At 43.2% G+C, this 15,808-nt stretch overlaps 1 protein-coding gene across 7 annotated transcripts in view; it reads left to right on the forward strand.

Moving 5' to 3' along the window:
• pcloa (piccolo presynaptic cytomatrix protein a) overlaps nucleotides 1-15,808 on the forward strand; it is a 75,430-nt gene that overhangs the window by 34,362 nt on the left and 25,260 nt on the right. For 3 of the 7 annotated variants that reach the window (XM_030113285.1, XM_030113284.1, XM_030113288.1), the window contains 15 exons: nucleotides 514-596; nucleotides 774-849; nucleotides 2,493-2,618; nucleotides 5,670-5,778; nucleotides 6,023-6,087; nucleotides 6,423-6,604; nucleotides 6,862-6,912; nucleotides 7,120-7,250; nucleotides 8,916-8,942; nucleotides 10,089-10,182; nucleotides 10,835-10,906; nucleotides 10,991-11,237; nucleotides 13,123-13,311; nucleotides 14,381-14,522; nucleotides 14,667-14,725. In XM_030113285.1, coding sequence (XP_029969145.1) covers nucleotides 514-596; nucleotides 774-849; nucleotides 2,493-2,618; nucleotides 5,670-5,778; nucleotides 6,023-6,087; nucleotides 6,423-6,604; nucleotides 6,862-6,912; nucleotides 7,120-7,250; nucleotides 8,916-8,942; nucleotides 10,089-10,182; nucleotides 10,835-10,906; nucleotides 10,991-11,237; nucleotides 13,123-13,311; nucleotides 14,381-14,522; nucleotides 14,667-14,725 — 1,653 coding nt within the window. Of the gene's footprint in view, nucleotides 1-513; nucleotides 597-773; nucleotides 850-2,492; nucleotides 2,654-5,669; nucleotides 5,779-6,022; nucleotides 6,088-6,422; nucleotides 6,605-6,861; nucleotides 6,913-7,119; nucleotides 7,251-8,915; nucleotides 8,943-10,088; nucleotides 10,183-10,834; nucleotides 10,907-10,990; nucleotides 11,238-11,796; nucleotides 12,206-12,751; nucleotides 12,763-13,122; nucleotides 13,312-14,380; nucleotides 14,523-14,666; nucleotides 14,726-15,808 lie in introns of those variants that run through there. The other 4 variants (XM_030113289.1, XM_030113287.1, XM_030113290.1 and 1 more) reach the window with 4 other exon arrangements.

The raw sequence follows: 15,808 nt of genomic DNA on the forward strand, positions 1-15,808 counted from the left end.
CATATTCTTTACAAATGTGGAACCATTTAAAAGAGAAGTAAACAGACTTTCCATTGTACAAGATGTATTGGCAACAAGCATTGTTGACAATACAAAAAAAAATCATCTACCAAACATGGCTGTTCTTGAATCCAAAAGAATAATGAAAAACACATACACAGATACATACAGATTACATACATTCACATCACTAACATTTTCATACATAAATATCTTTAATGTAGAAGGTCTTGATAGTCACTTTCCTTCTTTGCTTCCACCACAGTACCTTTGAAAGTGTGCTTTTGCTTGGCATCCTTTTGACACTTATAAAAGCTGGAAAAATTCAGAATTTCCTTTTTCTTACTTATTGTTTTGCCCTGATTGTTTTTTCTTAATTTTCCACTAATCCAAGTTTGCTTATCGGCCTGCAAATACCTTTACATGACCTGAAACTCCTTCTGTCGAATGGGATATAATGGTCTCGTCTTTCCGAACGGCTTTGAAGCAGTGTGTGTGTTTTTTCCCCCGAAGCCTACCACCTCAGGCGGGAGGAAACCGACTGGTTCGACAAACCGAGAGACGGACGGTCAGAGAATGGACAGGAGAAGAGACAGGTGAATTTTAAAAAAATAAATGAGCGCATGCATGTTTGCATACAATGTTTTGAGGCCAATCATATAACAAGGTCAATAAAAACGCATGCAACTTCACTCAGTCACCTTGATATATGTTTGTGTGGTACATACACAAATGACAAGTGCTTAACATCTCACATTGTGTATGGGCAACAGGGAAAAGGTCCGTACTACCCCTTCCCTCACCTCAGGGTCAAACTGCAGAGGGATCCAAAGGACCGCAGTGTCTCAGGTAAAGTAACATTGTTCCAGTAGCAGCAGCAGCATGCTAAATATAGAGATAACAGGCATTTGGGGAGGCATGTCTTACAAGTTAATTTGTTATTGACTGCTGTCCACGCATTAAATTGCATTGGGTTCGGTGCTTCCCGGCTCCAGCAAACATGCCTCAATCACTCAATTTGCTCTTGTCTGACTGAACATAAATAGAAAACAAATTATAAATTAATGTAAAATTAAGGACAGAAAGCATAAATCTGCATACTATTAAAGATTTAATTAACTTTGCAAAGCATGGTTTGTTTGCTTTGTGCATCTTATTTACTTGATCCTCAAATGTCAGATCTCGGCAAACTGGCCCGTCACTTCCCTTCCATTACGATCTATTGCACCATTCCTCCAGGCTCAAAGCAGACAGACATTTCATTTCCTGGCTTTCCTTTTGATTTGGCTCCTTTCCACACCCATCAGTCATTGCCATGCTCAAAATGGCGCATTCCTCACACTCAGGATTATCTCCCGCAATTAACCAAGAGCCCACAAAGGACGGATTTTGTTTACAAATGCTTCCTGCTTAACTGAGTCATTTGATTTCAGTTATTTTGTATTTCTTTTTATATATATATATATAAAATTCACCATGTATTAAGTCAGTCATTAAGGTTTTTTTATGACTGAAGACTTTTTATGTGTGTAGCTAAGAGTTGATGGTGGGTTTTCTGTAAAGACAGAGAGCCGCCACTACATATTGGATTGACCTTAACTTCCATGCGAAAACTGTGCGTGGATACACCAGCTCAATCATTAGCAAAAACACAGATCATAATCCAGAAATTAAATAAATTTGTAAAGCAAACAGGAAAGCGACATCCAAACTGAAAAACAATGAATTCCATTTGAAACTTGGATATGTAAAGTTTTGTCATTCGGCTGTTTCAGATGTTTTTTGATCATGCTGAAATTCATCCATAGAGGATTCATGAGTTATCAGGAAGTAAAGAGTACAAAGTACAGACAGTTGTTATTGAAATGAAGCAAGTAACAGATCCTACACATTCCTGAAGGAAATCTACAAAAGTGCATCTGATGACAAACTAATATCAACACTTTTTCTCTCATTCAAACTATAGGAAGCCTCAACTGCTTGCAAATGTTATAAAAAAGAGGTGGCATACCTCTTTTTTAAAAATATTCAAACAGGTTATATGTACCTCAGCACAAGAAAAATACAAAAACATTAAATTTTGCCTTGATATAAGCCACGTTTCCTGCAATCAATAGTGATTCTTTGCCATTTTAATTATTATTTTTATAAAATAATAATATGCTATTAGATTTATCAAAATCAGCTACAGCTAGCTGGAGCTGCCACTCTAACTATTCTTCTTCAGCTTTAGGTTTCTGCTCTGCGACCACTTCAAAGCTCTCTGACTTTAATTATATTTTTTGCAATATTTTAAATGTTGATGTGGCAAACTTAGCAATCAGAATCAAGTTCCTGTCTTTCAGCTACCGAAAGTAAAATTTGGTTACACGTTGCAGTGTGTGTACCTGTTCATGTGAGGCTGTGATAAATAAAGTTCACACGTGACGCTCGTGGAGATCAAACCTGTTTGTTCTGCCACTAATTTGCTTTTGATCTTTGGGCCCAAACAGGAAATGGATTGGGCATTCGAGTGGTGGGAGGAAAAGAAGTCCCTGGCAGCAACGGAGATATCGGCGCTTATGTTGCCAAAGTGCTGCCTGGTGGAGCCGCAGAACAAACAGGAAAGATCCTCGAAGGTAAGGTCTCTCATGGATTTTGAAGACAGTTTCATGTTTTCATTGGTCTTGTGAATGAGCTCAGCTTTAGATCATCATTCTCCCACGATTGAACTATCCCTTTTCACTTTGTCATGCATCCACGGATGTGGCCTTTTAAAATGTTGTAAGAATGACAGAGTTGAACATGCAGTTAAAGCGAGAAACATAGTGATGGCAAAAATAGGGCCTCGTTTACATTCAGCCTGATCAGCTCCCGGCGAAGAACCATGACTCATTTTTGGTTGTGAAACAGTCATCGTGGTGCTACCAGGAGCAGAAATGGTATTTATTACAATTATTACATTTGTGTAGATCAGTGGGGGACAGGGTGATCCCTTTTTTTTTCCCAGTGTAATTTTTTTTTCTTCTTTAGATTATTGTGCCTTTTATTTCCTCTGGATATCAACAATGGCTAAAAATGACATTTTAACATGTGAAAGAATAAGCCATGCAACATGAGTCAGCTGAAAAAAGTTGAGAGCTGGCTCATGGAATGCCTTTTGCGACTAGCTGAATGTGCTTTTGAATATTAAGGCCAAATGTTTTCAGATGAAATTGTTTATGCAATTTGAAAACTTGCACAACACCGGAAAAGTAGCTCAGTTCTACTGGAGACAACAGGTGGCGTTGCTAATTTCCCTCAGTCTGCGGTAACCATCACGTACCAGCCTATAGATATATGGCCTGTGGTTTCTTCCCTATAGATGCCTCACGCTGACACCACCATAAGATGAATGTCCGTGTTGCACATTAACAGGAACACATTTCACGGAGCATTATTGATTGAGCGTGGGGGGGAGTCTGGGAGCAGTTAACCCCGTCATCCTCCCGGTCTGAGTTGACCCAGAGCCACAGAGAGGATGTGGAACAATCGGTGAAGCTGTGGCCAAAGGCTTTTCCCGGAGCTGCGGCACGGGTGATCTGTAGGCAGCGAGAGAACCAGAGGAACAGCCAAGTTCTGCGCAGTGATAGTGTTAACTAACAGCTCTCTGCATCGGAGGTTTCAAATCCACCAATGCTGATTCCTCTTTCATCTGACGCGCTCGAACAAAGCAATCAAAAAAATGCATATTTGGGCTGTTTGAGTAAAATGTTGGAAGATATTTGCCAAAAAAAAAAAAAAAAAAAAAGTTGATTTGCCTTGACGTAGAAAAATAGGCTAGTATTGCTTCTGATCATTGCAAATTTGTCAGTGTGAGGAATGTATGTGAGAACTCCTTTTCACACAAGAGGATCAATAGATAAGAGGAGGTGTTGCCCTGGTAGTTTTCAGTCAAACTCAGGCCCCGTTTGCACGACACTGTTTTCAAGTGAAAAAAGTGAAACCTTTGTTGCTTTCTTGACGTCTGTTCACACAAAAGTGGTGCTCAGGGCTGCTGAAAATGCAAAGCTCAAACTCATCCCTTCTAATTTTGTGTAAACTGACACTGACATTGTTTAAAATGATATTGAATTTGAAACGCACGCATTATTCTCTTTCAACCTGCACTTGTCTGTAAGTGTGTGTGTGTGTGTGTGTGTGTGTGTGTGTGTGTGTGTGTGTGTGTGTGTGTGTGTGTGGGTCCATCTGCCGGTGCCGTGTGGAGGTGTGTGAGTACAGCCACTTTGTGTTCCTGTTTGTGTCTCCATCCGTTTCCCTTTTTATCCTGTTACATGACTGTTGTGTGTGTGTGTGTGTGTGTGTGTGTGTGTGTGTGTGTGTGTGTGTGTGTGTGTGTGTGTGTGTGTGTCTGTGTGTGCATCTCAGTTTCTTCTCTCCACTTCTTGTATCAGACGTTCAAAAGGGTTTTAGGAGAGAAAATGTCATGAAAGAATAAAAGAAATGTAACTGAAATAAATATTGCCGCGAAGGTGGGGTGGGGGGGGGGGGGATTTTCCGTCTTGACAGAGAAGAAATATTAATATCTAACAAATAATGAATAAAATGTGAATTTCATTCCAGTGCAAATCAAAATAAATGGGGATCACATAAAAAAATAAAGAAGTCGAGATGTGCTGGTGGCTCGGGATGACAGTAATTTGAAGTGGTGGTGCTTTGAGCTAAACGTATTTATATTCATAGTAAGGTGCTCAGTAGCTGTGCTTATAGGCCACATTTGGCATAGTTAATTTAAAATGTTAACTCTATGCTAATGACGACACAAAGTAAGTACCAAGGTCATTGCAGCCATCTAATCCAGCTATCTATATTGCTTCATGTAACGTTTGACTGATCCCCGATACATGAGCTGGACAGGCTGTTTGGTGCAAACACAGAGAAACACACACACATTAAACATCACCATGAACGTTTTGTGAGCTGGATACCTCCTGTATGCTGTCCTCGGTGCGGTATAAGCTGACACTGTTGGGCACTGCCTCAGTCCACGAGTCAGGATGCATCTGTGGTGTTGTTGGCTGCGAGGACAACTCAGCCATGAGAGATATGTAACCCTGCCATCAACACTGAGCAGGAAGGCTCCAAAGCACTTCAGCACTGTCAGCGAGGACACTACGATTCACTCTCCTGCGTGAATATGGAGAAATGTTGTTACATTCAGCAGGCGTAGAGGCCTCAGTTCACAGAAGGACAGTGTGTCTCTGTTTGTGTGTGTGTATTGTTAAAATTCAGCACAGTATCCAGTGCAGCCGGTCAAATGATTATTATGGGCTTCAAACTATCAAACTACAGCACAGCCTCTCTGTTACTGCCGCATGCAGCTCGAGAGTATCATCGCAAGCAGAGAACCCTCTGGATGAGCTGTTTCAGGCCGTGTAAGTCCCGCCTGCGTGCGGCAGCGTGCGGTGGGTTTGCTGTGTTGAGTGGATTCATTTAAACTCAGGTCGCCGCCGCGCAGCACGGAGACCCTCCTGGGAAACTATCGTCGTTGCTAAAGTGCTAAAGGGCTTTCTCATCTTCCTGTGCATTAAAATCTATTTCGTCCATGCTTTATTTTCTCGTTTGGTTTGGAGTGTTTGTGCGGTGCTGAGCAAAAATGACAAAAAGGTGGAATCTCTACCATCATTTAACTGTGCATCTTCAAACAACAGGAATGCAAGTCCTGGAGTGGAACGGCGTTCTTCTGACGGGAAAAACCTATGAAGAGGTCCAAGGGCTTGTCGGGCAGCCGTGTAATGAGGCTGAAGTGTGTGTCAGACTGTGAGTGGAGTCTTTTTCAGCTTGTCATGTTGCTTCTTATCTCACTTTCTCAAATCCTTTTCACAAATCCGGCCACTTTTCTCTCCTCTTTTGCTAAACCTCATTTCTTCTTTGATAGTCTTGATATCGACATTTTTCTTTAATCATGTTTATTCTGGCTTTTCAGTGCCCCATTGTCCCTCTCCATATTGTTGAAAATTTGTCTTAACAACATATATAAACATGTTATTTCCCAATCTTTCAGTGATCTCAACATGCTGGCCGAGTCAGAGGGTTCCCAGCACTTGGATTTCCAGGAGCACAGCAAAGGTGAATTACAGAATAAAATTGCAAATTTTAATGGTTCTCTCTCTCTACAATCTGTAATTCATCATCAACTTTTTTCTCTTGTTATTTCCTTTCTCGCTTCTTTTTTGTCGACTCACTTTCTTCTCTAGTTCAGCCTGTGGCCATTTCCTCCGCCTGTCCTCATTACACTGAACCATAATCCTTTCATTGGGCTCCGTGATATAGCGGCTTAATATTTAGCTTGATGTTTTATATTCATGAGATCTGTTGTTTCTTCATTTTCAAGTCAGAAAGTTCGCCTCAAAATGAATCGATGATGGCGTTGATTATGATCTCAGTCTTTGTGAACCTTCCAGGGGAGAGACCGCCCAGGTCTCCGGGTGTGGATCCCAAGCAGCTGGCGGCTGAGCTGCAGAAAGTGTCCCAGCAGCAGGCGCCCTCCTCCTCCACCTCCAGCCTGCCTGCCACCACCTCCGCCACCTCCAGCCCCGGGCAGCCCGGATCCCCCTCCGTCAGCAAGAAACGTCACAGCAGCAAGGCGAGTACTTAGGGGATGGTTTCCAAAAACAATTTATTTTGCCACTTATAATAAATAATGTGATATAATTGTCTGAATGAGATAAATAATTCCATCATAACACATACTGTATGATTCATCACATTGCATTTGCTTAATTTCCTTTTGGAATAATTGATAGACCTATTCTAAACGTTCGCCATAAGACTGCCCAGGCTGTTCAAATATGTTCAATTCATTTTCTTAAAGCTCACATGCATGTTTTTCTTCTCGAACAGACTTCAGAAGGAACAAAGATCCCGACCCACCCCATCTCTGGAGAGATACAGGTCTGTAAAAAATACAAATAGAAAGCTTGAGATCAGATTAATACTAATGCAGTGAGATTTTACCTTTAAAATAATTAAATGCAATGAAAAGCAATCATAAATCTGTATTTTCCCAGCCTACTTTTTTACGGTCATTTCTTTTCCCACACTGCATCTGCCCCTAATGCATCTGAATCCATTGTAATTTGGTTGTGTTTCTTTTTCCAGCTTCAAATCCACTACGACAAGCAGCTCGGCAACTTGATTGTTCACGTCCTGCAGGCCAGAAACCTCGCCCCGCGGGACAACAACGGTTACTCCGATCCATTCGTTAAAGTGTATCTGCTGCCTGGCAGAGGGTAAGTCAGCACAGTATAGAAACAGTAAGCACGCCTTCCCAAGAAGGTGGTCTGTTCAGTATGTCAAATAAAAATGTGTAGATGTTTGAATTTCCAAAGTGCTTTTGTGTCTAACTTAGTGAAATCATGAGCCATCTTTGTTAGACTGATTTGAAAAGGGAGTTATTAAAATTTTACCATCTGGGAGGCTCAGACTTTCGTAATTTCCATTCATTTTTAAATCGATTTGAAATTGATTTTGACTCACCATGGCATTTTTCTATGTGCAGCTCATGGCCTTTCCCCGATATCAAATCCATAACGTCGATGCACCACTGCACATTACAGCAGGTCCATCAAAGGTTGTGCTTTTTATCGTAGCAGCTTCATTAGGTATGCAACCCTTGTCACGGGACTCATCGGCCCTTGTGTCACCGCTGGATTATACAAACGTTGTGTATGAGGTTGATAGTGTACCTGCATCCCTCCGCTGTTAATGGATGTTCCACTGTAGGTGCGAGTGCAGTCAAAATCAATAGCTCTCATATTTGCTGGGAATCCGATCTGCTCTCCCTCAAAGACCCAGGGCTCCCTGCTCACAGTGATTGCACCGTAATGCTATTGACTTCCCCACCTTCTCTTTGCTATGAAATGCCATCTCTCTCTAGAGTTTTCTTCCCTTCTTCTTCTTCTTTTTCTTTTTTTTTTTTTTTATTTTGAAGATCATTACAGCGGTAATCTATAGTGTGTGTTGACACACATGCACCGACACAAACAACATAGTGGAGGAGGTCGGAGCTGCGGTGACACTCCAGAGGCTGCCAGAAAATGGCAGCTCCAAGTTGTGATGGAAACATGCACACTTAAGAGAATGTGTGCACATACTTGTGTATACGCTGTGTGTGTATACATGGGCTCTCACAGCTATCAGCACCAACTGCAATCCATGCAGAGGCTCTTCAGTCGCATCACATCTCCTGGCAACCACATGGAGGTCCTGCAGTGGATGAAAACAGTGACTTAGCACGCCTGCGATTTGGACAGCGCGATTTAACAAGCCTGCGCAGAAAGATTTTATCTGCAGAGTAACTTTGTGTTGAAGTCCTTAACTGAAAGGCCAACTTTGATTGGTAGTTATAACATTTTATGTGCAAATCTGGATTTATATCTGATAGTATATGCTAATTATTTGCTAAGCTAATGGGAAATGGTACTATTTTAAGTATAAACTAGTGAAATTATGTAAATTGTGTCAACTGTAGAAATAAATAGCATCGGACTGTGTGTTTTCTCTTATGCACCGTGCTTTGGCATGCAAAGAAATGAACCTCCACTCATCGTGCTCTTTTGCTGCGGCCCATGAGTGGCGGATCTCCATCACGGTTGCCAACGGATGGCTCACATGACCTGAAAGTCCTCTCAACACTCATACATGCAACTCATGACACACTGTAGCACAGTTTCACACCACAGCTCCCTGCTTTTGCCCCGATCCTAAACACACACACACACACACACACACTTGTTAATAAGTCACACCGAAGTAAACCCAGATGTATCAGTGTACCTCCCCTTCCTACATATGCATTCACAGTCCACAGACACTCTCTGACCCCCCCCACCCTCCCTCTGACGACTGTTTCTGTATGTTGTTCTCTATATTTAATGCATGCTGGACCCCCTCAGTCAGGTCATGGTTGTCCAGAACGCCAGGTATGTGACTTGCCCACTTTGGCATTTTGGTTCTGTTTTGGTTGCAAATTGGTTGTCAGTTTGGTCAAAGTTAAAAGAATAACTACATTTTCGCAAAAAAAAAAAAAAAACAACAGGTTTTTTCCTAACTAACTGGAAAACTGATAAACGTTTTTTAGCCCAGTCCCACTAACTACCCTTCACCCTGGAATAATTGCACATTTTCCCTTCCTTCCCCATTCTCACAACGTTCCCTGCAACTTCAGGAGTGTCTTTGTCTTTGGAAGCGACAAATTCCTAACTACTAATGCCTTTTCATCTATTTAACACATAACAAAAAAAATTCCCGTGTTGTGTTTTCCGGCTTTTCCTGGTAGATGATCTTTTTTCCCGCCCAGCCATTGAAATTCGGAACCCTAACGTTGATCCTGACACCCTTTAGTCTGTCCCTGTTTTGTGGTTAAAACCCCTTGGTGCTGTCCTACATCGTGCCCTGACGTCATACCGCACCCTCGGCACCCTCCCACATTGAAAACACACTCCCATCATTTTGCGATGCGGTCCTTATTCATGCCATTGTTTTCCAACATAGAGTAGACCGTTCATGTCCTTTCCAAACTAACTCTTACAGATTTACTCATACTGTACAATCTGGGCTCAGACCCCGCACACTGCAAAAAACATCCATCTCAGCAAATCCTTTTTTATATATTAAATTGGCTGACAGTATATATGAATTGGAAATGTTGTCCTAAAGTAAATTGAGGATTTGCTGAGTCTTTTTTTCTGGCAGTGCCTTGTTTTCAGTTCCAAACCTTTCTTCCTGGAGGATCATTGAGATCGCCTCAAAGAAAGGCTGCAGGCAAGTTTGGGATCCATGTTTTTAAGACATGAAATTTCTAAATGGTGAACAGCTTGATAAGCATCAAAATGGAGTTTTTTTGCAGCACATCCTCACATCGTACCCTGTCGTCCATGCACGTAGGCCTCATACATTGTTACCATCGAAACAATGTGCATCACATTCATTCTCTTCCCTTGACTGTCATATTGTGCCCTTCTCCGGTACGTTGTGCTCACTGCAGTGTGGTGGTCCCCTCACCGGCAGGGTTGATGGTGTGTTTAATGACCAAGTGTGTGTGTATGTGTATGATGTGTTTCCCCCAGTGCTGAAAACAAGAGGAAGACCAAACATGCAGGGAAAAGCCTCAACCCTGAGTGGAACCAGACTGTCATCTATAAGAATATCCACCTGGAGCAGGTACTGAGCCGGTCTATTCTGGGACATCTTGTACATACAACTTCCATCATCACCATCTTAATAAAGGCTTAGTGATGGTGTTGTCTTTCCTTATGTATAATTTATGAATGAACTATGAAAACAAGATTGCTCAGTCTGGTCTTATTTTTTTAGTGACTGCTTGTATAATGAATGAGTGTTGTTCCTACTTGGTGATATTTTGAATTTTTATAGCGAGGATTGTGCGTTGTATACTTTCTACAGATCCACATGAATCACATGTTGGGAAATACAAGAAAAACTCACAGTTTCATTGGTGTCAAGTTTGAATGACGTAAATGAGAAAAGTATTTTTATCTTCGTTTGGCACGTAAACTGAAAGTAGTCACCGTCACTGAGGCTTTCTTCGACAAGTTTCCACAGAAATCTGAATGCAACTATTTTAAATGTGGAATTTACACGTTCTCCTTGTGCAGTGGACATACTGATCAAAGTGCTCAAACCCTTGTTGTCCTTTTTTTATTTAAAACTGCTTAAATATTCACTTGACCTTGATATGTAAGCAGATTGTCTTCAACACTGGATGTAAAAGGGACTTCTTCTGTCGATAACATTTTCAACATCATTCTTTAATGGTAACTATGTGTTAACTCATTAACTTGGCATGTTCCAGTTGAGGAAGAAGACTCTGGAGGTGAGCGTGTGGGACTACGACAAGTGCTCTTCCAATGATTTTCTCGGAGAGGTAGTACACTCCTTTCAGAAGATCATTTTTATTTAAAGATACCTCAATAAAGCAGTTGTGTGAAGCTGCCGCGTCTGTTTCCAGGTCCTCATTGACCTGTCTAACACCGCTCAGTTAGACAACATCCCGCGCTGGCTTCCCCTGAAGGAGCAGAGCGAAGGCGACCACCACAGACGCTCCCACTCGGGCCAGGGCCGGCACGGCTCCTCCAAACCCTCCTCCCAGCACTCCTCCCCTAAAACCACCGGCTCCTCGCATGACATTCAGGATTCCCCCAAATCCTCTGTCATCAAGAGCCGAAGCCACGGGATCTTCCCAGACCCAGCCAAGGGTAGGACACCATGAGTTCCCCTCACCTGCTTGACTTGATCACCGTCACCCACTAACAACCCCCCTGTGCTCTGCTGCTCCTCTGCTATTTCTGTTCCCCCTCCTCCTCCCCGCGCTGCGTTCCTCTCACCTCTCTTTTTTAGCTCACTTCTTATCACTGCTTCTCTATCGCAGCGTCTGCCTCTGTCCACCCGGTTTTCCCTCTGCAATCTTTTCTTGTCAACGCCTCTCTCTGCTCATTTTTTACACACGGTGCAGCTTCTGCCTCATTGCTTTTTGCTTTCTCGTGGTCTGTTTTCTCACCTGCCATGAAGTCACCCAGCTCAGAGGCCTAGCCCCAGCTTCCCTCCATCCTTCTTCTAACACAGAGGGCAACGTGGCCGTGGAAGGCTTTGAATACTTCGCTAACTAATAAAAAAATCCTCAAAGTAACATTGTAATAGTGACTTTAAGAGGCAGGTACTCGAAAGTCAGCAGCTCTGCAAAAAGCCTTTAAATTCTTTAAAGAATTATAAAAACATACCTTTTTTTTGGTAATTTGGTGAATCTGGTTGTTTTAGACACGCAGGTGCCCACTATCGAGAAATCTCACAGTAGCCCTGGCACATCGAAGCCTTCCCCGTCCGAGAGCGGCCAAAGCCACGGCCACCACCACAGCCACCACCACAGCCACAGCCACGGACACAGCCAACACTCTCGCTCGCACGGCGCTTCACGCTCCAGCAAAAGCGCCGCGCGGCAGCACCATCAGGACGCCGGCAATGGAAGCGGCGGGGGCGCTGCCGTGGCAACGGGCGATGCCCAGCAGCAGCCGCAGCAGCAGCCGCCGCAACGCCTCCAACCAAGTAAACCAAGACGCAAATAAAGCCCGCGCAGCATGGCCTCCTCACACTCACCTGTTCTACCTTCTGTTGGGTTTTTCTTTTCATTTTCCCTGAGTTTCCCTTTTCTGTTGGTGGCTTCCTCCCGAACCCCCCCCCCCAACACCTTCCGGTTCTCCTCCCCGGTGTCTTCACAGTGTGTCAACCGTCCATCGCTTCTCTTCTGTATGCCTGCACTGAACCCAAAGAGGCATTTTGTTTTTCCAAAAAAGTATAATTTCTAATTGTAAAATACGTCAAACAAACCTTTATATATATATACATATTTAACAGGAAAAAGGTCATTTTAACTGATTGAAATTAGGTTTTAACCTTTTTAATTCCAGGTGAATTAGGTCAAATATGAAGGTGATGCTATAAAATAAAGGATCAACAAAATCTGTCTCACTTTCTGAAAGGATTAAAGCAGTAAAATGAAGTGATGTTAGTATTAAATAAATAAGGACCTGTTTAAAACTTCTCTACCTATATCTTAAATTGATTCGTCCAACTAATAAAACAGAAGAAAGCTGCTGTCCTTCCCTCCCGCCTTAAAATACCATTAACCTGTTTTTTTTTTTTATTATTTTATTTTATATTTTGGAGTTCTCTATGATTTACCTTTTTTGTTGAAAAAAAGGAAAAAAAAGGCCAGCTTTTTTTAAAACCCCCTCACTGAGATGGCTGTGCATGCAGTCTGCTACACCCCCCCCCCCCTTCCCTTTTCTTTTTTGTTTGAAAAACTACCAGCCTCACATTGCACCTCAGTGGATGCTGCACACCCCGCCCCTCAGAGACATGCGGGGAAGGGGGGGGGGTGGGGGCAAACGTGCACTGCACACTGCGGCTGCATGTGGTTTGACAGTCGAGCTGGCTGCCGTGATGAAGATAAACCGCTCTCTGAATCTCCATCTCGCTCCTCCTTCCCAACCATCTCGAACCTCGACTCCATGACCTCTGTTCCCCCGGCGTTGACCCCGCCCCCCTGACATCTGACCTGTGCCTGTGAATACAATACGCACCCAGGCCAGAGAGGCCGCCTCTCACTGAGGCACCAGAGACACAGCGTAGTGGGCGTGCTCACCATTCAGAGAGCCCAGTCCGATTGGCTGCCTGCCCTGCCATCAGTTGTGTGGGCCAAAGGGAGCAGAGCAGACGGCAGACACCTGACCCTCAGGAAAGCTGTGTCAGAAGAGAGGCCGCAGAGCATCGGAGGTGAGAGATCGCCCAAGAGTCTCCTCTCTGTGGTGTGACTGCAGCACAGATGGAGCGAGGGGGAGAAAGAGAGAGAGTGGGAGAAAGAAAGAGAGGATGCCATGCTACTAACGCACACCTGCAGAGAGAAAGAGTGGGGATCTTGCAAGCTTTTCAGAGAGACAGGAAGACAGAGAAAGTCGCACTCCGCAGCCACGTCACCAGCGATTCATGCGGCGAGACACACTTCCTGTCGGCCACCAACACAGCTCACTAATACCAGGAAATCAATGTCTCGGAGTGTGATTCATTGAGAGCGAACACTGTGCCACTGCCACATCTGCTGCGTCACGACTCTCCCATTGCTTCATTGAACTGTTATTAGTGAGCTTTGGGCGCTCTGTCAATGACGTTGTGTTGAGTGGCCTGAAAGAAGAGCGTGTCGGCATGGATGCTGCTCAGCACCGCATCTCACATCCTTCATACTTCTCTCACACTGCCCGATCGACAAAACGTTGAAATCTTAAACATTTAAACTTAAACATGCATTTCCTTATATATTTTTTACATGATCATAAACATTTCTGTAAACAGGACCACCATAAACATCCTTGAAATTCCTCTCAGCTAATTTTGGGAGATCAGAACACCATTAATGTTCCATACAGAGGACTAACAATGTCAGCAGGGTCTTTGTGCCTCTTGTTTAGTCTGCATAACATATAAATGTGATACTCCTCTTGATTCATTTGTTTTATGTTTACTTTATATGTGAACTTTTGCTGTTTAGTCTTTGTTCGGACAGAAATATTTAAAGTACACTGTGTGTCCATATGCCTGTTGCAAGTCTTCGGTGTTTGTCTGCTCTTCATTACAGTCCAGTCGAGTGTTGTGTGCCTAAAGCGAGCCTCCCTTTTTGAATGTGGCGCCGATTATTTTCAGTATAAAAGTAGATCATGGTGGATTTCCATTGTAGCCAAAAAAATGCAATAACTAATGTTTCTTGGCCCCAGAGTGCTTGGATCCAGCAGAGGTGCACGTTTGCTTTGTTTGTCTTTGTGGTGATGAGTGTGGTCGTATCTCCGCGCAGCTCGGTCGAGCTACAGGTCTGGAGACGCTCCGGTCACGGCGGCCTCGTTGGACAGCGGCCTGAGCGGCAGCGCCTACAGCTTATTGGACGAAGAAGGAGAGGCAAACGAGGTGGACAGCGCCATCTTCCAGGTGCCTCGATTGTAAGTTCACGTCGACAGCCTCAACATGTTGACTGATTGTTGAACCCTCTCTGCTCTTGAAAAACAGAAAATGAAATTAGATATTCCACTCACTATATGTTGTGTCGTTAACTAGATTTTATGTTTTCTCTTTTCTGTTTTCAGTGGAAAGATCCCAAATGGCACAGATGGCATGAAATCAACAGGACTCGGTGACTCTGAAGGTTAAAAATGCATTATTTTTACAATATATGTTTGCCAAACCTTTAATGATGAAGCACTTTAAATGCATGAATGTTGGTGGTGTCCGTTTATATTGCCTCACGCTTACTGCAAACATTTCTTTTAAACTTTGTGCCAAATCCTGCAGGTCAGGTGTGAAACTGAATAAGTCAATGGTGCATCATGCATTACCCCACGTACAGGTTATTTCCTTCAGTTTTTCTCTGTTAATCCTTTTCATTCCTCCTTCTTCCCTTGAGAGGTGGTGACTCATGTTATTATGACTAATATAAAGGTGCAATGACGACCTTTAAAAGCAGCAGAGACCCGAGGTTTGTTATCTTGCTCACAGATTTACTGCAAAGTGTGAGACTTGAGGTTAACACACATGTACTTATACTTATTCACACCCTTTTTCTTTTTTACTGTTTTTTTTTTTTTTTTTATCATCTGCTCTCAGTTTTTGCCTTGTCTTTTGATAACACACACACACACACACACACACACAGAGCTGTATTTTTATCAGTTAATAGAACACCACATCGACGTTAATGACTTACAGTCATTCTTGCAGGAATAACCCGGAGCCTTAACTGAACCGAAGCCTGACCTCACACGACCTTTACCCCGGCCTCCACATGGAGTCGCAGTGATTTACATTATGGATTTTTGTCCCAGTGGGAAGTAAGATACCCCACAATGCAACTGTGTCGACAGATTTATCTCCCCACAACATGAGTAATACAAGTACACACTGGCACACGCGCCGGCTACATTCATCATCTGTCGGAGTGTCGTTGAGCCAGATTTTACGACTGTTATTGCGTTTCGGGCGGCCATGGCTCAGTTGGTAGAGAGAGTTGTCTGTCAATCCCTAATCCGTCCATTGACGTGTCCTGGAACCACCTCAAACCACACGGCCGGTGTGTGACAGAGTGAATGTAACTAACAATTTAGAGGGGAATGCTAAATCGGTGGGAAAAGTGCAACACAAGCAAAAATTCATTTACCTTTTCAGTTTTTATCATGTTCATTATTCAACCTGTAATTATACCCGTTGTCCACTAGAGAGCAGCACTGATGAT

Source organism: Salarias fasciatus, chromosome 17, assembly GCF_902148845.1.
Source record: "Salarias fasciatus chromosome 17, fSalaFa1.1, whole genome shotgun sequence".
Lineage (NCBI taxonomy): Eukaryota > Metazoa > Chordata > Actinopteri > Blenniiformes > Blenniidae > Salarias > Salarias fasciatus.